The sequence below is a fragment of the Peromyscus eremicus genome, chromosome 4 (assembly GCF_949786415.1).
Source record: "Peromyscus eremicus chromosome 4, PerEre_H2_v1, whole genome shotgun sequence".
Classification (NCBI taxonomy): Eukaryota; Metazoa; Chordata; class Mammalia; order Rodentia; family Cricetidae; genus Peromyscus; species Peromyscus eremicus.
Window position 1 is genome coordinate 61,962,653 of NC_081419.1, and position 23,004 is coordinate 61,985,656.

Below are 23,004 nucleotides of genomic sequence, written 5' to 3' on the forward strand. Positions count from 1 at the left end.
ACCGTGTGTTCTGTGCCCACCCAAGTGGACGAGGTAAAAAGCGTTGGAAACACGATGGGATGTGCGTGCATCCAAGTGCTTAGAAGCTTTCTGTGAGCTGTGCCCCTTGGTCTCTATGACTGGACCAGTGCCTGGAACTGTGTTAAAACTAGCTTGGTTAGGGGCGGCAGAGGCAGGGTTACCTAAAGGCTTAAAGGCAGGCAAAAGAGAGCAAAAGAGACCCTGTCCGGATCCTACACAGCTGTTGAGGTTAAAAGAAAAAAATGAAGTGATGGAGACAGGGGGCGTGTCCCAAGCCCTTCCGGGAGGGGGCGAGCGGGAGGAGGTGAGCAGAGGACTGGGAGGGGCGACGGGAGCAGGGAAACAGCCCAGGCGCGCGCGGGAACAACCCCGACCAGCAGGCTTGAAGCGCGCGAGTAGGACCGGGTAAGAGAGCGGGCGGGTCAGGCCAGGTTGGGCTGGGCTGGGTCGGGCCGTGCAGAGACCGGCAGGGTGGGGACCTGGTGGCGGTGAGGCTTCGGGGACAGCAATCTGGGAGAGAGCGGCTGTAGGACCGGGCAGACCTCTGGGGCTGGTGGAAGTTGATGGATGTTGGTAGAGGCAGCGGGGGATGGGGTTTGTGGTCCTCCTAGACAAGGGTCTTGTTGGGATATTTTTTTGCACAGTGACCAACTAGCTGAGCGACCTTGAGGCAAGTTCACAAAACCTTCAGAAGTTTTTTATTTCACAATGGCGCATTGACGAGCTCCAGCTGCTAGACCGAGCATTTGCATGACTTACGGTGGCTGCTCTTGTAGTGGACTGTGTTCAGACTTTCAAGTTAGGGTTCCTACTTTGGGTAGGATAGTCTTTTCCTCTCTGGCACGTTTTGCCGTTGAGACCCGCCTTATCTTCTTACTCCTGGGTGGTTTCACAGAGTAAGAGGAGGTGTGAACAGTATTTTTTTGTTTGTTTGTTTGTGGTTGTTGTTGTTGTTTGTTTTTGTTTTTCCGTGTTTGGGAATGAACCCCAGATCGTTACGTCCTACAGCTAAGCCCCATTCCCTTGTCATGTATGAAAGTTTTCACTTCCCAAAGCATCACACTCTTCTCCTGAGGACCCCTTTCCCACCGCGGCCTTCCCCACAAGCTTCCGGTACCAGGCTGTTTGTGCCTTATTTTCCAGGATCCAGACAAACCATCCCATGGTACTCCTTGCCCAGCCCAGAGACTGTTGGAGCAAGAGGGCTCTTTGAAGCTGAGAGCTTGCCAAAGGAATTTTCCACACATCACTAGTGGTCCGTCTCAGAAGTTCAGGGTAGGATTTGTGGATCCACTTCACCTCAGACCATGGCAAGCCGGGGTCTGGCCCTTTACTTGGCCACCCTCTTGACTGGGCTGCTGGAATGCATTGGTTTTGCTGGTGTCCTCTTTGGCTGGACTTCGCTGGTGTATGTGTTCAAAGAACAATGCTACTTTGTAGAGCCCCGTGAACAGGACTGTGGGCTCAGAAGCAATGCAACAGGGCCCCCTGGTAAGGACAAAGATGCTTTTTTAAAGGAAGCTATGCCTGGTTCCTAGGAGATGGAAGAGAGTAGGGAGGACTCCGTTCACCACTCATCTTACCAGCCTTTCTATGAGGGAGGGACTGTCAGAGTCCTCTGTGAAGAGGGTGTCAAGGAAGGAAGTCTCAGCTTTTAAAGGGCCGGTAGAGACCTCTACATTTTACTGCAACTTGATCAGCAAAGTTGTTCAAGATAGAGGGGAGCCTAGTCTGGGAACTAGCCTGATGGGAAGGTTGGAGTGATTCTGATTTTGGCTCATGTAACCTGGGTTCCTAAGAGCTTTTCTTTCCCAGGCTCCAAAGCTCAGGATGAGAAGTTCTCACTCATCTTCACCCTGGCATCCTTCATGAACAACTTCATGACCTTCCCCACTGGCTATATCTTTGACCGCTTCAAGACGACTGTGGCCCGCCTTATAGGCATGTAAGTCTAAAGCTCCAGTCTGGGCAGAGGTGAGGGAGAAGGGCCACCCTCTTCCTATACCTTTGCTTCCCTTTTCTTGGCTCCTTCCCCTGCAGGCAGTAATGTATTATCCTGTTACATGCTCAGCTTCCTGAGAGGCCCGGGTTACAAAACTAACCAATGTAGAGCAATGCTCTCCGCTTCCCTCGTCCCTGGAAGCAGTCTCATAGCCAGCAGGGCCTCACATCTAGGTAGCTCAGTCTGTGTCTTCATTCTCCCCTGCTCATCGTTTTCTGGGCAACCCCAATGGTGGAATTTCAGGTTCCCTCTGCCTAAGGTAGCGGCTCTTGCAATGGGAGTTTCCCTTGCAGAGGAGCTAGGGGCCTCATGTTGCTTTCACGGCGGCGTTCTGCTGCCTCCTGATTATTATAATGCTCACGACCAAGTTTGCTGATAAGCAGGGTCTGCTGATCCTCATATAGCCTAGAGCAGGAGCATATATGTGAAGAGCTGTCAGAAGGATGGGAAAGCAGAGTGAAGCAAGTTCCTTACACTTTAAGCTTCTGGGAGAACAGTGAGTGTTAAGTCAGACATAAGCTTGAATTTTCGTTTCCTGTTGTCTCTTCCCCACCGTGTGTCCTTTGAACTTCTTCTTTATGGTCTGGCTTTTGTTATCTATCTTTGCAAAGTCCTCCATCACTAAAGGGGCCCTGGAACCTTAGGATTTATCCTGGAATCACTTTACTTTTTTTTTTTTTTTTGGTTTTTCGAGACAGGGTTTCTCTGTGTAGCTTTGCGCCTTTCCTGGAACTCACTCTGTAGACCAGGCTGGCCTCGAACCCAAAGAGATTCGCCTGCCTTTGCCTCCGGAGTGCTGGGATTAAAGGCGTGTGCCACCACTGCCCGGCAACTTTGTTGTTTTTTAAAGCTGCTGGAAATGGAACCCAGGGCTTCATGCAAACCAGGCAAGTGTCTGCCTCTGTATTGGCTACTTTTCTGTTGCTGTGATTAAAAAAAAGCAAGCAAACAAACAAACAAAAACCCATGGCCATGGCAATTTATAAAAGGAAGCATTTCATTGGGTTTATGATGCCAGAGTCTTTGATGGCGGAGGGAAGGCATGGCCTTAGTTAGCTGGAACAGCAGATAAGAGCTCACATCTGGAGCTCACATCTGGATCCACAAAGCTGGAAGCAGAGAGTACACTGGGGGTGGCTGCAGGCTTTTGAAGTATCGGAGCCAGACACCAGTGACACACTCCTTCCAACAAGGCTGTGCCTTCTGGTCCTGTCCATCAGCTGGGAACCAGTACAGAAAATGTGTGAACTTATGGGGGACATTCTCATTCCAGCCACCACAACTTCTAAGCCCCACCCCTAGCTTCGAACTCAATGACTCTGAGTTTGGAATCTAGATGAGTCTGATCCAGGCACGTCCAACCCTTCCGACATTGCAACACCAAGTTGCCACCTGAACTCTCAACAACCACAAAGTCCAGTTACATGCACGCACACAAATTCTTGATAACATTTTTGCTACCTTTATGATCTGTTAGTTCAGATTCATAGCTATTCCTGGTTGCATGTGGTAACCCTTTCCTTTTCTAGAAAAGGCCGCTAAGGCCCAGAGGAAGGCAGCACTATGTCCAAAGTCATATGTGGAGGAGGAATCAGAATTCACGGTTTTGATTTGCAGACTAGGCATCAGGCCCCTTTCCCAAGCGGCTGGCCTCAGGACAAGAGGGCCTGTGCTCTGCCCACTGTGCTCCCAAGTCTTTCACACATCATGTCCTCAGTTGAGGACATTATTATCCAAGACTTCCCAGTTTAGCCTTAGACTTCGGGGGGAGCAAGTGCATTGTCTTAGTTACTTTCCTGTTACTAGGATAAAATACCCTGATAAAAGCAGCTTAAGGGAGAAAGCCCTTTCTCACAGTTCCAGGTTACAGTCCATCACGGTGGGGACGTCACATCGGCAGGGTTTCGAGGGATCTGTTCACATGCATCTGTAGTCAAGCGGAGGATGAGTGCTGGTACTGAGCTCACTTTCCTTGTTTGATGTAGTCCAGGATCCCCTGCCGTGGGAATAGTTCACCCAAGTCAAGATGGGTCTTCCCATATCAGCTAATGTGATGACCTCATTGCCAGGTGATTCTAGGTTCTCATCAAGTTTACAACTGAAGTTTACTCTCTGTGGAGTCAGGTCCATATCTCAGTCTGTCAGGACTTCTCTGGTGCTGAGCCTCTCAGAAGTGTCTGTGCCTCTGGAGTTCCTTGGCTGAGAATGCTGTCAAGTTCTATCTAGTCTTGGATGTCGAGCAGACTCCTGTTAGGTCCTCGTGTGTAGCGTGAATTCTAATTGGTCTTAATACTGAAAACCTGGAGTCGGATATCAGGGTAAATGCTGCAAGACCAGAGGAGTAGAAGAGCAGCCAAAGTCACCTCTTAACCCCCCTGAAGCCTCCTATTGAGAGGGGCCGAGCTCCCGGCTCCACCTGCCTTATATTCCTGTCTCTGCCCAGCCATATCACTTCCTGTCTCCCGTCTATACAGACCTCCAGACCTCTGTGGTTAGCTAATGGCTAACTCCACCCTCTGATCTTCAGGCAAGCTTTATTTGTTAGCGCACAAACAAAATACCGCCACACTCAGGGTCCGTCTTTTGATTGGATGCTTCTATATTCCAGATTTTTCTACACCTGTGCCACACTGACCATTGCCTTCACCACGGCAGGTGAGTGCCGGCAGGTGGGGCGGGGGGGGGGGGGGGGGGAGACAAGCTTGGGGAGTGGATGGAGGGGACAGGTGCAGAAGGCAAGGGGCCTGTGGTATTTCCAGAGAGATTCGAAAGAATCCCTGAGAGTTTGCTGAGCTGTTGCTTGTCTGTGAAAAATTTATCCTACTGAGGAGAGAATTACATCTACCCAGTACGAAAATGCTTTCTTGTTTTCTATAACATGAAGGATAATTTCGAAAATATCTTCACTTAGCAGAATAAAAATTGACAACCCTGTTGCACACACACACACACACACACACACACACACACACACACAATTGCTTCCAATGATTACTCTAAAAGTCTGGAAATTCCAGTCTTGTCTGTTTTCGTTTCCTTTGTTGTGTGGGATGGAAAACTGAGGCGGGATGAGATGGGATGAGAGAGCACCTGCTGAGTCTGAGGACTTGCCGGAGGCCACAGATAACTATGTGGGAAGTGGGCCTGGAAGCGTGTGGTTAGGCTGGCCAAGAGGTAACTCCCAACATTCTTCCCCAGGGTCAGATTAGGTGGCTTAATTTTGGGGGTTGAGACATAGAAACATGTAAATACGTTGCATAATAGCTGTGTTAGAGCCAGTTGACCTCATGAGGGAGGCTCCACTTGTGTTTGGCAAACCCAGGGACTGAGTGTTTTGGTCCAAACAAATCCCACAGGAGTCACATTTGTAAGTTTAAGCAATAAGCCTCTACTTAATTACTTACTTTAACTTATGTGTGTATTTACATTTGTGAGCTTTGAGCAAAAAATCTATGATTTATTTATATTATTATTTACTTGTGTGTGTGTGTAGACAATGTGCTCTCACTTGAGTGTGCATGTAGAGTGTGTGTACATGTAAGTAGAAGCCAGAAGTGTACCTCAGACCCCTCAGATGCCCTGTGTTTTTGAGGCAACAATCTCTCATTTTACCTAGAGCTTGATGATCATGCTCTACCTGCTGGCCATAGATACTCATGCTTGCAGGGCCTCTCCTCAGCTGTCTCAGTGTTCTGTGGCTGTGAAGAGACGCCATGACCACGGCAACTCATAAAAGAAAGCATGAATTGGGGCTGGCTTACAGTTCAGAGGTTCAGTCCAGTATCAGCATGGTGGGTGGCGCACAGGCAGACATGGTGCTGGCGAGGTCGCTGAGAGTTCTAGAACTGGATCCACGGGGGCAGGGAGAGAGAGAGAGAGAGAGAGAGAGAGAGAGAGAGAGAGAGAGAGAGAGAGAGAGCGAGCCTAGCTTGGGCTTCTGAAACCCCAAAGCTCATAGTCCCTGTCAAGCAGCTCTACTCCTTAATGACCAAGCATTCAAATACATGAGTCTATGGGGGCCATCTGTATTCAAACCGCCACACCAGCCCAGCAAAAATCTCTCTTCTTCCATAAATCAGGACTTTTATTTTGGGATAAGTATTGAGGCTAGGGTGATTTTATTGTGAAACTAATCTCCAATCTTTAGCTCATTAGGAGAGATATACATTTGTTAACAACAGAAAGTGAATGGCAAACAGTGTGACTCATCTCTGAAACCAGCTCTCTTTCCAGAGCTTCTCTGGGCCTAGAACAGTAGTTACTTAGGAGGATGTTATGGGGTTGTCAAGATGTCTTAGCGGGTAAAGGTGTCTGCCACCAAGTCTAACCTTCACATGTATGCCAGTGTGTGTGCACATCACACACACACACACACACACACACACACACACACACACAAATGTGAAAAGCAAAACAAAAAACCAAAAACCAGAGGGTGCTGGCACAGGCCTAATACACCAGCAAGCTTTGGATTACCTGGTGCAAAAATTGTTCCTTTTTTTGCTGTGTAGTCCTGGCTGTCCTGGAACTCTGTCAACCAGGAGGCCTCAAACTCAGAAATCTGCCCGCCTCTGACCCCCAAGTGCTGTGGTTAGAGGCGTGCGCCACCACTGTTTAGCCAAAATTGTTCCTTTAAAAAAAAATCACTTTTTCAGTGATTTTTGAGTCATTTAGAGACGGTCCAACACTTAGGAGGCCTGCTGCTTGTATGTCCTGTTGGCTTGCTCGTTTGTTTTTGTTGTTTTGTTTAGAACCAGGAGCATGCTTAATTTCATGCAACGTTTCTCATGCCAATCTTGCCCCAAGGGGAATGCTCCAAGTTTCACAAACAAAAGGGAAAGGTCACAAGCGTTTCTCTTTCAGTTCTCACAGTGCTCCCGTGAGGCAGGGTAGTCTCTTGTGTCCTGTGTAGCAGGAGGGGAGAGTGATACAGGTTCAGAAGGTAGCTCGAGGTCCTGGCTATGCAGTGGTTTTTGAGGTGGACTTGGGGACCATCTCCAGAGCCCTCTTCTACCACAGTGATGGAGCAGGCATTTGTGGTCTACCGGAGACCCAGGACCATCTTTGGTGAGGAGAAGAGGGTCTCAGGACACCTCAGCAGGCACGACTGGGGAGTCTCTGGACCATTCTCTGAAGCCCTCAAAGGACACCAGCAGGCTGGTGAACCGAGGGCTCTGTGTTGTTGGGAGTCTGAAGCTGCTGGGACAGGAGCCTCCTGGGGGAGAGATGGGTGTGTATGGCTTCTGGGGCTTTGGGCTACAAGGAAATCACCACTCCTGTGACTCTCATGGTTGCAGACTCTGCCGTGCTGCTCTTCCTGGCCATGCCCATGCTCGCCGTTGGAGGAATGCTGTTTCTCATCACCAACTTACAGGTGTGAGCGTGTGTCCCTCTTCTTTAGCCCAGGAACCTGGGGGAGATGGGGGGACGTCGTTCGTTTCCAGAGGGGTTGACCCAAACCAGGGTGGGAGGAATTGGGGTGAAAGGGGGTTGGGATATTAATCATGCCTGGCCCCAACCGGATGCTGAGGAGGGAAAATAACTGTTTCGTGAATAACTAAGTCAGCTAGACTTGTCTTCTCCAGATTGGGAATCTCTTTGGCAAACACCGTTCAACCATCATCACCCTCTACAATGGAGCATTTGACTCCTCCTCAGCAGTCTTCCTCATCATTAAGGTAAAAATACCAGTAGCTGGGTTAAGGGGATAGCCCAGTGAGTAAAGTGCCTGCTGTGTGAGTACCCCAGTTAGAGTCCCAGAACCCACGTGAAAAAGCAGAGTGCCCTGGTGTGTGCCTGTAATCCCGGTACGGGGTATTGGAAACAGGCAAATCTCTGTGGCCAGCTCTGTTTACTTGGCAAATCACAAGGCCAGTGAGAGACCCTGTCTCCTGAGGAAGGACACCCGAGGCTGTCCTCTGGCCTCCATACACTGTCACACACATGTAATTCTATTCATGTATTCACACATGTAATACTATTCTAACATGTATTCACACATGTAATACTATTACTCAACATTTATTGAGCCCTTGAGCCCTTATTCATACCAGACACTTGTCCTGTCATGATTTCTGCCAGCCTTCAAGGGAGGCACTATCTACATCTCATTCCTCTGGTGACACATTTGAGTCTCAGGGAGGTCATGATGCTTCCAAAGGTTCTGTGTTGGTTACTGTGATATTTGAATTTGCACTTAGGCCTGTCTGTTTCTAGAACTGAGCTGGTGACCACTAAGCTCCCTCTTTACATTGAGACTAGACTCTTTACTCAGTGAGGAAGGAAAATGTGGTTATGATATCCTTGAGTCAGGGATGGACAGAAACGGGGAACTCTGTAGAAGGGGGCATTTCCTGATGTCAGCATCAGCTTTGGAAAAGGGAGGGTAGGAAGGGCTAGTGGGGCATCAGAGACTACGTAGGGGCCTTTCTGGCTCTCTCAAGGGCTAGTCAGGAGTGTCAGGAGAACAAACTGTTGGCAAGGATGTTAGTGGCCCATTAACAACCATTCTGCTAATGCTTTTGTTTTTATTAAATGAAATGAATTAATTGTTGTTATTATTTAAGACAAGGCCTCTTAAGCTGGCCCAAGACTCACTGTGTAGTCCAGTTTGCTCTCAAACTCATGATCTTTCTTTCCCAGCTTTCCAAGTGCCAGGATTATAGACATGCTTCGTGACACCTAGCCTCAATTAATTTATTTTTGAGACAGCATCTGACTGTGTAGGGCAGGCTGGACTGAATCTTGTAGCCCAGGCTAGCCTCAAACTCTCCATCATTCTCCCTTCGGCTGAGGTTACACACAGGAATCACCAGACTGGGCTTTGCTAGTGATTTTAGTATTTAAGTCATTGCTAACAGTTTTATCTGGCTAGTGCCTTACTAACCCACGGGATGGATTCTGATTGGTCTAAAGTAACCATGGCAAATGCTGTGTCTACTACCAGTGACAGGTAGAGCTGGGCATGTCATAAAACCCTTGCAAATGAGATAAAGCGGGTATATAGTGTCTAATTTCAGAGGACGTTTCCTCCTTGAAGGAGGGTGAGAGCAGAGTAGAAAGAAAACCTTCAGGCTGGGGACTAGCTCAGTTGTTAGAATGCCTGCCTCGCACACACAAAGCCCAAGGTTCAACCCCTAGCACTGCATAATCAGGCTTGGTAGCATGCCTGTAATCCCAGCACAAGGGAGCTGAAGGCAGGTGGGGGGTGGTGGGCAGAAGTTCAAGGTCATTTTATACAGTGAGCTTAGAGCCTGCCTGGCGTATCCAAGACCTTGTCCGCAACAACAGAAACTCTTCTTCCTGGTCTTTCTCTGTCCTTCCTCTTTGAAGGGGTAGTAGGTGACACTGCAGTAACCCCGCTTTGTATGAGGCAACAAGCTGGGACACAATGACTGAGCAACATGAGTGAAAAATGGTGAATCCCAAACTGTCCAACCTGGGACTCCCTCTGGGCTTTTGTTAGACCACCCATGGGCTCAGGAGCCTCACTTAGTCCCATGAGCATCTTGGGTAGAGAGTCTGAGTGCCCAGGGCTCGATAGACCCTCAGCTGCTGGTGCAAGAGCCACCGGGTTCCTTTTCCTTGACGAATCTCCTCTTCAGAGGTGGAAGGGAAGGGCTGGAGCAGAAGTGGATTCTTGGTTTACTATGACTCAGCTGCTTCCTCTGTGGCCATCTTACTTTTCCAGACCCCAATGTCACCCTTCGTACAAGGAAGAGGTTTGTCTCAATTTGTGGTTTCTAACCTGGAGGTTCCCTTTGTTCTGTGAGTCACGCAGGAGGACACAGGGGAGGGTCGCTCCCACAGACGTCTTTCATAAGCTGAACTCTTGTGTGAAGAGTTGGCCAGAAGGACGTCTTGCTACTGGAGAGGAATAGCATTAGGCTAAAAGATCTCAGAGAGTCATGTGAGGAGGTTCCACAAGACTGTAAGGCCAGGTGACAAGATGGCTCCCCTACTGGGCCCTGAGAGAAGGAACGTGAAGACCAGGAGTCCTTGGGCAGCTCCAGGAGGGCAGGCAGGAGGCTGTGTTGAAGATTTTGGAAATGTGGCTTCCAGCTATTGCCTCCTACAATTTTCACATGTGATGAAATACATATAGCATAAAATTTGCTGTCAGAATTTTAAAAAATCATCTATTGATGTGTGTGTGGGGGTGATGGGCACAGCCTGTCTGTGGAGGTCAGAAGACAACTTGAAGGAGTCCGTCCATCATGTGGGTTACGGGTTTTAAACTCAGATCATCAATCTTGGCAGCAAGCACCTTTACCCACTGACCCATCCTGCTGACCCATAACCATTTTTTAAGTGTACAGGTTAGTAATTTTAAGCACATTTATGTTGCTGAGTGACCAGCACCACCATCCATCTCCAGAGATTTTCACATTATAAAATTGGAACCCTGTACTCGCTCACACAAGTTCCTTATTACTTCCACCCTGGTTCCAGCCTCTAGCAATTGCCATTCTATTTCCTATGAGTCTGACTATCCCAGGAATCTCTTGTAAGAAGAATGATACAGAATTTGTCTTTATGTTCCTGGCTGTCTTCACGTGATGTCCTGTTCTCAAGGTTCATCTGTGCTGTGGTGTGTGCCATGATAGTCTTTCTTTCTTCGAGGCTGAGTAATACTCCACCAAGTGGCTATACCACATTTTTGTTCACTCCTTCCCTTACCCACAGACCTTTTTCTCTCCACTTTTGACTGTGTTCTATAATGCTCTTGTGAGCGCTGGTGTTATTCTGATGGGTTACTCCTTTCTCCACAGCTCCTTCATGAACGGGGCATCAAACTCTGGGCTTCCTTCCTCTTCCTGTCGGTCTGCAGTGCCTGGCATGTTGGGCGTACTTTTCTCCTGATGCCTCGGGGACATATCCCTTACCCACTGCCTCCCAACTACAGTTATGGGTAAGCATGATTGGCCAGTGCCCCACCTGATCTGAGGCAGAAAAAGGGAATGATTAAGTCTGAGAAGAGCAGTTAGCTAAGCATTTCCTTCTTTCTTTCTTTCTTCCTTCGTTCCTTCCTTCTTCCTTCCTTCTTGAGATTTACTCATTTTTATTTTCTGTGTATGAGTGTTTTGCCTGTGTAAATGCATGTTTACCATGTGTGTTCTTGGCGCCCCCGGAGGTCAGAAAAAGATGTCAGGTCCCCTAGAAATAGAGTTACAGATGGGTGTGAGCTGCCATGTGGGTGCTGGGAACCAAGCCTCGATCCTCTGAAAGAGCAGAAAATCCTCTTAATGGCTAAGCCCCTAAGACTTTATTTCTTACATCAGAGCCAGACTTGGATGATCTTATCACTTATGCCTCTGATCATCTGATGTGTTAGCAGGGAGTTGGCTGGCCTGTCATGCCTTGCTTACATTGGGTTTGAAGTGACAGGCATGTTGGTGTCACAGGCTAATGCTCCTGCAGGCTTGCTTGAGTGTGTGCACATAGTGGTTCCAGGGTTCGGAGAGGGGACAGAAATGCCCACGGTTCTTCGACTTGGAACTGATGTGTCACTTGTATGCTACATTGATGTATCACTTGTATGCTACATTGATGTGTCACTTGTATGCTACATTCTCTTAGTTGAAGCAGTTCACACATCTAGCCTAGGTGATGGTGAGAAATAGGCAGAGTCCATTGCCGAGGATGGAGACAGAGGAGGCGAATGCCGCAATCATGTCGACTGTCAGTCATAGGGAGCTGAGGAGGTGTCTTCATTTGCTGCTCACTTGCTTTGGTTATGCCCCATGTGCTCTTCGTTCTCATGGTCACCTTTCCCACCGATAGCCTTGCCTTTGTTTTCCATCTGAGAAAATGAGGCTCCAGGGGGTAAGCTGCAGCCCAGTGAGAAAGAGTCAGAGCTGAGACGTGGAACAAGGTCCACCCTCTTCTTCCACACTTCCAGAGTACCCCAGACTTGTCTGCCTATGAGAATCAATCAGATCATCATTACAATCAAAAATAAAATGGAGAAATGGAAACCTGGCCCTTAGCCAATAGACATCCTGATTTCATTGGCCTGGGCTGCCACTTGTCCATCAGGGTTGTTCAAAAGTGGTTCCATGTGCAGAGAGATAAGGATCCTCTGCAGTGTTTCCTCTGGTCTGGTTTTGGTCCAGCTCACAGTCCTTGGCCTGGCTTCCGGGGCTTCTGTTTCCACAGCTTGTGCTCCAGGTTTGGCACCAGAAAGGAAGAGAAGAAAGCAGCTGAGCCTGAAACCAAGGAGCTGCAGTCAAAGGAATTTCTTTCACCAAAGGAAGGTGAGTCCTGCTGGTTCACCCATGTCCCCTGCAGACACCGGCAGCCCTGTGGTCTTAACTCCAGGGTGTCTTCCTAGGGGCTCAGAAGGAGGCCAGGCCAGGCAAGGAAGAACCCATAAGCCTTTTCTCAATCTCCTCACTTTAGAGGGGTCCAGAGAGGGCAGGATCTTTGTGTCTTTTCAGTGTTTCTTTCTTACCTTATTCACACACTTCAACTCTCCTCACGCTGAAATCTGCCTTCCCCTGCCCTGATCCCCACACCCTGGTCTTGCCCTCTGCTGGGATTCCAGGGCACCAAGGCTGCCATCTGTGTTCATTTCTTTGTGTCTCTTGGAGCTGACCTCTTCCCATCTGCCCCGTCTCCATCACTTCCTCCTTTCCCTCTTCTGCCTGCTCTGGGTCTTTGGTTATGAATATTATAAACCAGTGCTGGCTACAGTAGAGGTAAAAATAGGAGGAGGGAGGGAGGGAGGGAGGGAGGGGGTGGAGAGAGGCAGGTCATAGGGCAGAAGTAGCAGCTGGGCAGGAGAAAGCAGTTTCCAGAGCAGGGCAGTTAATAGAATTACATTGTATTTGAGATTTTTTTTCCTCCTATATGAGCAGATTTTAGCTGTTCTTGGCACACAAAAAAATGGGCAACAATATGAGATGATGGATATGTTAATTTGCTTTGCTATGGTAACCATTTTACTATCTATATGTACCCGATGACAGCATGTTGTATGCCTGAAATACACACAATGAAATTTATTTGTTAAAAAAAAAAAAGAATAGGGGCCAGGGATGTAGCTCAGTCAGTTTAGTCCTTGCCTAGCATGTGCAAACCCTTGGGTTCAATCCTAGCACTGCATACATTTGGGCATAGTGGAAAGGGAGATCAGAAGTTCAATGTCAACCTTAGCTACATAGTGAGTTCATTGCCAGTCTGGGCTATATAAGACCTGTCTCAAACAATAAAAAGAGTAAGAGGACCGTGGAAGGGCTCACATAATCGAGAGGAAAGTGAATTGCCGGGCTACAGAGCTATGGAGCCAGGCTGCCTCTGGGCATTCCTGTAGTCTTTAGCCAGCCTGCCTACTTAGGGATAAGGAGTTACTTGGTCAACTGGGTGAGGAACAGAACATTTAATTCATGATCCCGACTGGCCCAGGGGTAACAAGGCAATCCTAAGGAAATGAGGGATTCTGGGACCAAAAGGAAGGCAGGGGACCCAGAAGGCCAGAACAACAGCTGTCTGTCACCGATCCTCACTTGGTCCCAGTGTTCTTGTCTTTCACTTCACCATCCTGGCCAAGAAAGATCAGGAAGGTACAGCAAGAAGTGTCATTGAATAGGCTGGGACAGACAGATCAGGTTTCAGGACACGGAAGAACAGGAGGAGAGCCATCCAAGGTGGAAGGACAGGATGTGACAGGGCATGGTGGAGGGGCAGGGGACTTTAGGGAGCTCACAGCAGATGGGAATGGAAGGTGAGCTTAGGCCCGAGACTGTCACTCTGGCTCCTCTATCCCTGTCACTTATGCCCAGCTCCTTTTTTCTGCATCAGAGAACTCGGGACCAGGGCAGCAGGGCCAGGGCCAGGAGCACCGCTCTTTCCGAAGCTGCGTGCTCTCCCGTCGATTCGTCTTGCACGTGGTGTGGCTGTCCACCATACAGTTATGGCATTACTTCTTCATTGGCAGTCTCAACTCTCTGTTAACCAGCCTGGCCGATAGTGACAATGTGCAAGGTATGTGGTGGGCCTCGAAGCGGTCTTTTGGTGGGTCTCAGAGAGGGACCCATGAATGGGTGCTGTGCCCGCAAAGCTGTGTGCTCCAGGAGGGTTTCTGAGGGCCTGGGGAGGGAGGAGCGCTGGAGAAGAGAAAGGCAGGATGGGAGAGTCTTCTCTTGTAAATCACCTTGGAAATTTCTTCTCATCCAACCCCTCTCTACAGTCAGTGCCTTCACAAATGCCTTCGCCATCACCCAGTTTTTTGGGGTGCTGTGTGCCCCCTGGAATGGCTTGCTTATGGACTGCCTTAAACAGAAGTATCAGAAGGAAGCCAGAAAGACAGGTGAGACTGGGGCCGGGAGTAGAGGTCTTCACAGACTGCCACAGTCATCTTATCTTTGCTTTTAGCCTTTCTCCCTGGACTTGGTTGTCTGTCCGTTCAACCCTTGGTCATACACTTTGTGTCAGCCACAGTACCAGACCCAGGAGGACTTAACAGTGGATAAGCTAGGTGTAGCTTGTCTTCCCAGGCTGTTCCTAATCCAGAGGGTAGAGAAAGGTAATCAGGTAGTTACAGTTCATGAGTTACAAATGATCTGTAACCAATGGAGTGCTGATTCTAGGGTGAGGCAAAGTCACACCCACACAGCCATTCTATATCTGTTTTCATCATCCACAGGTTGCATGAGATAGTCAGCACTTTACTATATAGTAGGCTTTGTATTAGGTGGTTTTTGCCTCGCTGATGTGAAATGTTCTGAGCATATTTGAGCTAGCAAACACTGAGCCATGATACCCCACAGGCTAGGTATATTAAAGGCATTTTCGACTTGATGGTATTTTTGGCTTCTTATGGGTTTTTCTAGATATGGCTCCACTGTGAATCAGGGAGCCTCTGCGAACATGCAGTGGGCTATGGACACTGAGAAGGGTCTGTCACCTGTTCTGGGAGAGGTGGGGTTGCTAGGGAAGTTGGAGGGAGTGGAAACTAACCCAGGATGGAAAAGAGGAAGAAGTGGAGGAAAGGAGAGGAGCCTGATGGTGGTGGCCAAGGAACACAATGGCATGATCTTGGTGAAAGAGGAAGAAGGCGTTTGGGAATCTGATACTTCCTGCAAGTGATTCAAGCTAGCCAGAGTGCAGAGTGCAGGAGAGTTGCAGGAAAAACCTGGAGAGATTGTAGGAAGGATTCAGGGCTTCCCACTGTGCCTTAGAGAGTTGGACCGTGATCCCTGGTGTGACTGGCAGAACAGAAGGATGCTGGGACATTTCACCCCTTGGGAGCTGGGGGGTAAGGGATACAGGGAGAGAACACTGTTTACTGTTGGCTTGTCTGCTCCCTCCTCTCAGCTCTCTGCACCAGAATTTTGAAATCAAGTTTAGACAGTGTACCATATTTACTTGCAAATACTTCATAGGCTCTCCTTAACAAACAGAGCCTCTCTTGAACAAATATCACCATGAAACTCCCCAGCGGTTTCTTAATATTTTCTAATATGCAGCTGCTTTTCAGATCTCCCTGACTGTCCTCAGCACATTGTTTCCTGACTGATTTGTTCCCTGTCTCCATACAAAGTCCACACAAAGTTGAAAGGACAAGGTTCAGTTGATGCGTCTTTTGCATCTTTATTTTTTTTAGCATTTATTTATTTAAGACAGGGTCTCATCTAGCCTAGGTTAGCCTCCAAGTTACTGTATAACCAAGGCTGGCCTTGAGCCTACTATGTAGTTGAGGCCTTGAACTTCTGATCCTTCTGCTGTCACTTCCCAAGTGCTGAGATTGACAGGCTTGCCCACGCCCAGCTAACAGACCCTTTCTCCTCTTCTTTTTTCTGGTACTGGAAACAGAGCCCCGAGTCTCATGCAGGCTAAGCAAATACTTTACCACTGAGTTATATCCCCAGCCCCAATATTCTTCCTTTACGATTTACGTCAGTTATTTGTTGAAGAAAGTGGGATATTTTTCCTGTCAGATTTCCCACATTTGGACTTGGCATCCTTTATGTATTTCGTGAATGGGTTCCTTTGATTGGGCATTTCCTGTAAATAGGCAGATTCGAAGCTTGGAGGAGACTCAATAATTTTTTTTTTCTGGCGAGAATAAGTAGAAATGAAGTTGTGACCTTTCTCTGGTTCCTTTGCAGGCCCCTGCTGTCTACTGTCTTTGCTGGCATAGGTCAGTTGCTTCGGAATTTGACAGTCTGATCCATCCGTTATAAAGCTTCCCATCAGCCTGGGCAGCTAATGATTTTGCTGTGATCAATCTGAGACCCATGATTTGATTAGGGTGCTTTTTCCATCTTTTCCTCCAGCGTTTAGCAGCAGCAGCTCCAGTTCCTCCAGAAGACACGGGTTCTCGTACTATTCTTTATGCTGAAGTAAATGCTTGTCTTCCTCCTGCTTAACCAGTTTCAGGATGATGCATTGGTGCCTTAGGGACTTTACATCCCACCCGAGACAAGTGAAGTTACTGTGCTGTGGAGTCCAGCTGGAGACAAACGGTCTTAAGCTCAATGGTCTCATTTTGTGTCTGAGTTTTGAAAATTTTGTTTTTCTTTTAAAAACTTTACTTTTGAGAATTTCATATGCGTATACCATGAGATAGAATCATACTTGATTTTTTTTTCTTTTTGAGGGAAGATTGCTTTGTTTGAAAAAAAATTAAGCACACAGTGTATCTGATATGTTCCCATCCTCCCCCCCCCAACCTTCTTCAGCACTGGAGATGGGGCTCAGGCTCAGGGCTTCTCATGTGCTAGGCAAGTGCTCTCCCTTGGAACCACAATCCTGGCCCTCACTATTATTTTTTAGATTTTCTTTTCTCTTCTTTTCTCTTTCTTTCTCTCTCTGTCTCTCTTTCTTCATTTCTTTCTCTCTTTTCTTTCTTTCTTTCTTTCTCTCTCTTTCTCTCTCTCTTTCTTTCTCTCTCTTCCTCCCTCCCTTCCTCCTTCCTTCCCTCTCTCTCTCTCTCTCTCTCTCTCTCTCTCTCTCTCTCTCTCTCTCTCTTTCTTTCTTTCGATAGGCTCTTACTGTGTCACCCTGGCTGGACTGGAACTTGCAAGGATCTACCTGCCTCTGCTTCCTGAGTGCTGGGATGAAAGGCATGTGCTACCATGCCTAGCTTAAAGTATTTTTTATTCTGTTTATTTATTTATTTGTTTATTTATTTATTTATTTTGTGTGTGGGGGGCATGCATTTGTAGGGCTCAACTCTCTCATTCTGCCGTGTGGGTCTCAGCGATGGAATGCAGATTGCCAGGCTTGGTGACAGGCACCTTTACCTGCTGAGCCATCTCACAGGCCCTCACCACTCTTCTTCAGGCTCACATTGACCCATCTTTGGCCACTAGAAACTTTAGCAGTCTAGCATGTGGAACCCTCAGACATGACTGACTAACTTCAGACAGTACCCTTGCCTTCTAGGGCAGTGCGAGGTTTGGGTCTGTTTAGCTGGACATGTCTCCTGCACCACACTTGAAACTGGCCACTCGTCCGACTAGTCTTGGGTCTCTATTGGAAACGGCATTTGGAGACTTCCGGTGGGGCGCTCGCTCTCTCCTTGTATGCTCACTCTTTTTAAAATTAATTTTTTAAAGTTAGCGTGCAGTGTTGTAGGCTTCATTATGGAATTTTATAATTCAGTAAACACTATTCTTATTCATCCCTCACCTTACTGCCCCCTTTGCCCCTGCCTCCCTCCTGCTTGGCACCGGTACCCCCCCCCTCCCCCGCCCCAATAGCCTCTCTTTATGCATTTATGTCATCCTCTCTCATACGGGTTACTGCTGCACTCAGTCTCCTTTTTTTTTTTAATACTTCAGTGACCCTACAGACATACTCATAGGCATATGCATGCATGCACGTGCACGTGCTTTTGTACCTGCACACACACACACACACATACACACACACACACCAGTCCAGCTGGACACAGTTGTGTTCACTGGTCTCATTTCTTGTTGCTGTTTCTTACGTTCTGGGATTGCTTTGCTTGCTTTCTTCCTGTTCGAATTTTATTGAAAACGGTTCACAAGTTAAGCATTTGCATTTCCTCAAAACTAAAACTGGGAAACGAGATGTTGAGTTCCTTCTCTGCTTCTTGTTTTCCTTTATTTCCTCCTTCCAGTGAGCGTTTTTATTGTTTTTCTTTAAAATACAACAAGCACCCACATGAACATATACTTAGATACGCCCCCTTTCTTAGGTGAAATAGAGCACCCTTCATACTGCCGTGCAGTTATCTTTTCTGTGACACTTTATCCTGAGACCCTCCTCACCCTTATGACTGCTCCCCACCTCTCTGTCACGTGGCTGGCTTGGACTTGGTACCATGTCCCTCTGTTGGTGACAGTTTAGATGGTTTCCAGTCCTTTGATGTCACTACTTGTGTTATAAACGACAATAATAATAATGATGATGATGATGATGATGACGATCACCATCATCTCTGATTCTGGGTTGCAGGGGGCAAGCGTAGTATGGAGCCTGTTCAGAGGCCACTGCATCTGTGAGTGAGTTAGGGGACCCTAGGGAACTGGGAAGAGCAGACACATTTGATTGACATGTAGGTGGAGAGTTATCAACATTGAGGAGCTGGTATTGAGAGGTGACCTGGTTCTGTTTGGATAGTTCTGATCTTTCCTGGCTTTTCCTGCTCCCCCTTGGGCTCATCTCCAGACACCCTCTCTTCCCTTCTGAACCAGGTTCCTCGGCCTCGGCTGCAACGCTCTGCTCCACGGTGCCTTCGCTGGCCTTGACGTCTCTGCTGTGCCTGGGCTTTACCCTGTGTGCCTCCATTCCTGTCATCCAGCTACAGTACGTTACCTTCATCCTGCAAGTCATCAGCCGCTCCTTCCTCTATGGGTGCAACGCCGCCTTCCTCACGCTGGCGTAAGTGAGCTTGGGCGGAAGGGAAGAAGCTGTAGGGTGGGATGCTCCCGGAGGTGGCCAGGTGAGGGCTTATGTGGAAGGGAAGATGACTAGAGATTGATACAGGTGGGAAGGAGGAAGCATTCACACACACACACACACACACACACACACACACACACACACACCAGAGCCTTTGTGTCTAGTGAGAGTCTCTGTCTTCGCAGAGAACCCTCCACTGCCGGCTTCTGTTTCTCTCCCAGAAAGGTGTTTTCTCTTCTTTGTGTCCTTGGCACTCCGTTCTTGCTTCCGTGGATAGCACCTGCGTCTGTCTTGTCCTTAAGACCTTCCCCCCAGCACAGGCTGGGTCTGGGTCCCTTCTGTTTTCCCAGAGCCCATTACAGTGCCTGTGTCTTGTGGTTTGAAGGCCCTGACAGAGTGGGAGTAGGAAGGGCCTGTGTGGGTGAGTGAAGGGCAGGCTTGAGATTGGGGAGCTAGCTGATAAACACTCTTAAATACCAGGCCCCTGCTTGGCGGCAGAGGACTGTGAAACTCACTGAAACCCCTGTCTTTCTTCCCTAGCTTCCCTTCAGAGCACTTTGGAAAGCTGTTTGGGCTGGTGATGGCCCTGTCGGCCACTGTGTCTTTGCTGCAGTTTCCCCTGTTCAAACTCGCCCCCCAGAACATCGCCGTGTATGTGAGTACCATGTGGGGGCCTGTGTGCGGCCAGCCTGTGTGTGGGCCCCCGGACCGGAAAGGATACCCAGGCTGGACCTGCCGCATGGGGCCCAGCAGGGGGCACCCTAAGCTGGCTCAAGAGGCCTGGATGTGCTGGAGGCTTCCACGGTGCTGCAATGGGAGCATTCAGGCTTTCACTTCTAGGGCAACAGGCGGAAACCTGGCTCAAGCCGGGGTTTCCTACGATCCAAGGATTATTAGCATGGTGCCACTTCCCAGGGAGCCTGTGCGTTTCATAGGTCTGGAAAAACAGTTGTTTGTGAGTGTGGACGTAAATAGATGTTACTCCGGAACAGGATGCAAAATCCTCTCAGAATTTCAAGCAAAAGGTTTCCCCACTTTCAGTCAGTGCAGGCCAACCCCAGCTTCTCTGTGGAGACGATGGCATAGACTACATTTGTCTGAGGACAGGAGCCTCACACTTTCATCCCTGGGCTCCATACCCAGTGGATGCTCGTGGCCCTGCCCTAGGAGGTAGTGCCAGCTCTCCAACTTTGGGGGAGAGGGGGATTGAGGAGCAAAGAGATGAAATGACTTACAAATTCAGATACTCAAGAGCCACACACAGCTAAGATGTAGAAGTCTCTGCACTTGGGAGTCAGAGTTCTGGCCGCTGATGACGCTGCTTGCCTCATTAAAAAGAGGTCATCAGGGTAGGAGAGGTGGTTCAGGGCGTAAGGTGCTTGCTGCCAAGTGTGGCAACTTCAGTTTCATCCCTAGGGCCCCTGCTGGAAGGAGAGACCCACTGCTACAAGTTGTCCTCTGACCTCCAAATATGCTCCACGGCCCTTGGACTCACACACACACAAATAAATCTAATATATTTTCGTAAGATCAAAGTGTGACGCCAGTGTTTAAATCTGTCCCCAGAGTAGTGAGGCTACATGTAAAAACCGAGGGAAATTCCCCAATTGTGAAATCAGGAGACCTAACTTAGCATTTAGATGAAGTCTACCAGATGCCTCCCCTCATGCAGGTCACCGAGCGCTCCCTAGGCCATTGTTTCCTCACCTGTGGAATGGGCTTAATAGGGGCTGGCTTGTGGCTTATCGGTAGAGTGCTTCCTCAGCGTGAACAAGGCCCTGAGTTCAATCCTCAGCTCCGAATAAGTCACGTGTGGTGGTACGTGCCTATAATTCCAGCGTTTGGGAGATGGGTTAGACTTTCAAGGTCAGCCTGAGCCACATGAGATCTATCTCAAGAAAGAAAAAGTTGTGAAAATAAACCACGCATCCTTCAGGTCAGCTTGGTGTCTGGGTAGGAAATATGGACCAAGCAGGTCTTTGGTCCTTCTGTTGGCGATAGGTGCAGCTCAGGGTTACTAGACTGGCCTCTCCTTCCTGTCTCCCCAGGTGTCCATGGGGCTTGCCATTTCCCTGACATTGGCCCATCCCTTCCTGGTGTACCGTGAGTGCCGTGCTGAGAAAACAAAATCATCTGTGACTCCCTAACCCAGAAGCCCTCACGCTCTACCCTTGATGGTGCTTTTCCTGATCCTTCTTCGCCTTTGAAGATCCAGTGTTCACAAAGACTCTGCCTACCCAGGAGAACTGTATTAAGCTGCCATAGTTTGTTTGTTTGTTTGTTTGTTTTTTAAACAAACCAACCAGGCCATGTAAGTGCCATTCAGGACTTTTGATCACCAAGAAGAAAATTTCAGCGGCCAAGTGGGCTTGCATTCCCACCGACCTAAAGCAAAGCCTCATGTAAATTCTCCTTGGTTGGGAGCAGGAAGTTACTCCTTGCCCAGGGCCTCAGCAGAGCTCACTGCAAGGGAGGGGAGCTGTACCACTGAAGCCCGTACACGCAGAATGGCTGCTCCCAGGTGGATTTCCAGGTTAAATGTGAGGTCATGGTGGCTCAGTTCTTCCACCTGACATTTAGGTGCTGCGCATAGAGCAGCTCTGGCTCCCTCAGACACACGTTTTTGTTAGAGAATACTCCACGAGCTTTGGGGGAGAGAGGAGCACATAGGGGCCTCTGGACCCAAGTCCCACTCTTACTGCTGATGGATGACCTTGGGTTGACCCCTCCAGGTCAGAGCGTCTCTTTTTTTCCCCATGTGTAAATGCTAGAGCTTGGAGTCAAAGATTGTTTTTGGAACTGATGTCCCGGAAGGTTTTAAAAACAGTGACAGGGAGTCATGTTACCCCAAAGGATTTGGGAACCAGCTGGCCGGCTGGCCAAAAAGGTTTTGGACACTCCTCTCTATCCCCTTGTGTGTGTGTGTGTGTATGTGTGAGCAATGTCTCCTCTTCAGGAAGAGGGATGTTTATTGACATAGGGCATCATGCATATAATTATCTTGGGGCTGGAGAGATGGCTTAGCCCTTAAGAGCACTGGCTGCTTTTCTGGAGGACCTGGGTTTGATTTCTGGCACTCACATGGTGGCTCACAAACTGTAACTCCAGTCTCTTCACGGGCATTGCACGCTTGTGCACAGACATGTATGCATACAAAACACCCATACACATTAAATAAATTTTCTAGGCGACTTTATACAATAATAAAGTCTCTATATTTAAGGCAACCATTGCTTCCACCTCTTTGGGTTTGTGTGAGCATGTACTTGCACATGAGCGTGTGCTTGTGGGGAGGTGTCCCCTTGCGGGGGTGGGTGCAGGGTAGAGGTGCAGGGATCTTGCTGCGCACTGTAGGATGGCAACTTGACACAGAATTAGGGCATGGGGTGGGGCAAGCTTCTGGGTCCTGGGATGTGAGCTCTCAAGAGTCCCTCCCCTCCCTCTCCATACCCTTCAACCTCAGTCCATACCCTGTGTGCCCAACTCATAGCACTGGTGGTAGTCAGATGGTCTCAGGACAATCTCAGTTCTGTCACCAGCACCTGGGAAAGCCCTGAAACCACTGAGTCACAGTGTCCTCACCTGCGGGGCAGTCAATCATTTCTTTCTTTCTTTTTTTTTTTTTTTTCTTTTCCCGAGACAGGGTTTCTCTGTGTAGCTTTGTGCCTTTTCCTGGAACTCACTTGGTAGCCCAGGTTGGCCTCGAACTCACAGAGATCTGCCTGGCTCTGCCTCCCGAGTGCTGGGATTAAAGGCGTGCGCCACCACTGCCCGGCCAGCAGTCAATCATTTCTGTCCCCGAGAGCCATGCTGAGAAGGAAGGTGGACGCGCCGCTTCTTGATTTACTCAGGACCAGATGAGACAGGGGCCAGTAGAGAGACAGAGGCAGGCAAGATGGGAGAATCTAGAGCATTCCAGTTGTTTTCATTCCACCTGCCGAAGAGGGAAGCTCGAAGATAACAGGATGGGAGAGGGTCAGCTGACAGACTCATTCATCCACCTGTCCAGTCATTCTTTACGATGCAGCGGATGCTGTATTGGGTGCTCGGGATGGAGGGACGCTCAAGGACACAGCCCATTTGTCTTCTGTTGGGGTGCTAAA

The 23,004-nt window shown here is 48.7% G+C and overlaps 1 protein-coding gene across 1 annotated transcript; it reads left to right on the plus strand.

Annotated features, from left to right (window-relative positions):
* The first annotated feature begins 352 nt into the window (after positions 1 to 352).
* Positions 353 to 22,075, plus strand: Slc43a3 (solute carrier family 43 member 3). The gene is made up of 13 exons (XM_059259226.1): positions 353 to 426; positions 1,165 to 1,512; positions 1,837 to 1,966; positions 4,632 to 4,678; positions 7,321 to 7,397; positions 7,609 to 7,701; positions 10,795 to 10,934; positions 12,182 to 12,279; positions 13,826 to 14,008; positions 14,214 to 14,333; positions 18,694 to 18,880; positions 19,442 to 19,556; positions 20,950 to 22,075. The coding sequence occupies exons 2-13, from the start codon at positions 1,329 to 1,331 to the stop codon at positions 21,046 to 21,048; spliced, it is 1,473 nt and encodes a 490-aa protein (XP_059115209.1). The 5' UTR covers positions 353 to 426; positions 1,165 to 1,328; the 3' UTR covers positions 21,049 to 22,075.
* Positions 22,076 to 23,004: the final 929 nt, after the last annotated feature.

What these genes read in the sequence shown, in the direction of transcription:
- Slc43a3 (XM_059259226.1), top strand. Translation starts at nt 1,329, where the DNA reads ATGGCAAGCCGGGGTCTGGCCCTTTACTTGGCCACCCTCTTGACTGGG. An exon ending in GAAGGAAGCCAGAAAGACAG is followed by an intron (nt 14,334 to 18,693) that starts GTGAGACTGGGG and finishes CTTCTGAACCAG; the next exon opens with GTTCCTCGGCCTCGGCTGCA. An exon ending in CCCAGAACATCGCCGTGTAT is followed by an intron (nt 19,557 to 20,949) that starts GTGAGTACCATG and finishes CTGTCTCCCCAG; the next exon opens with GTGTCCATGGGGCTTGCCAT.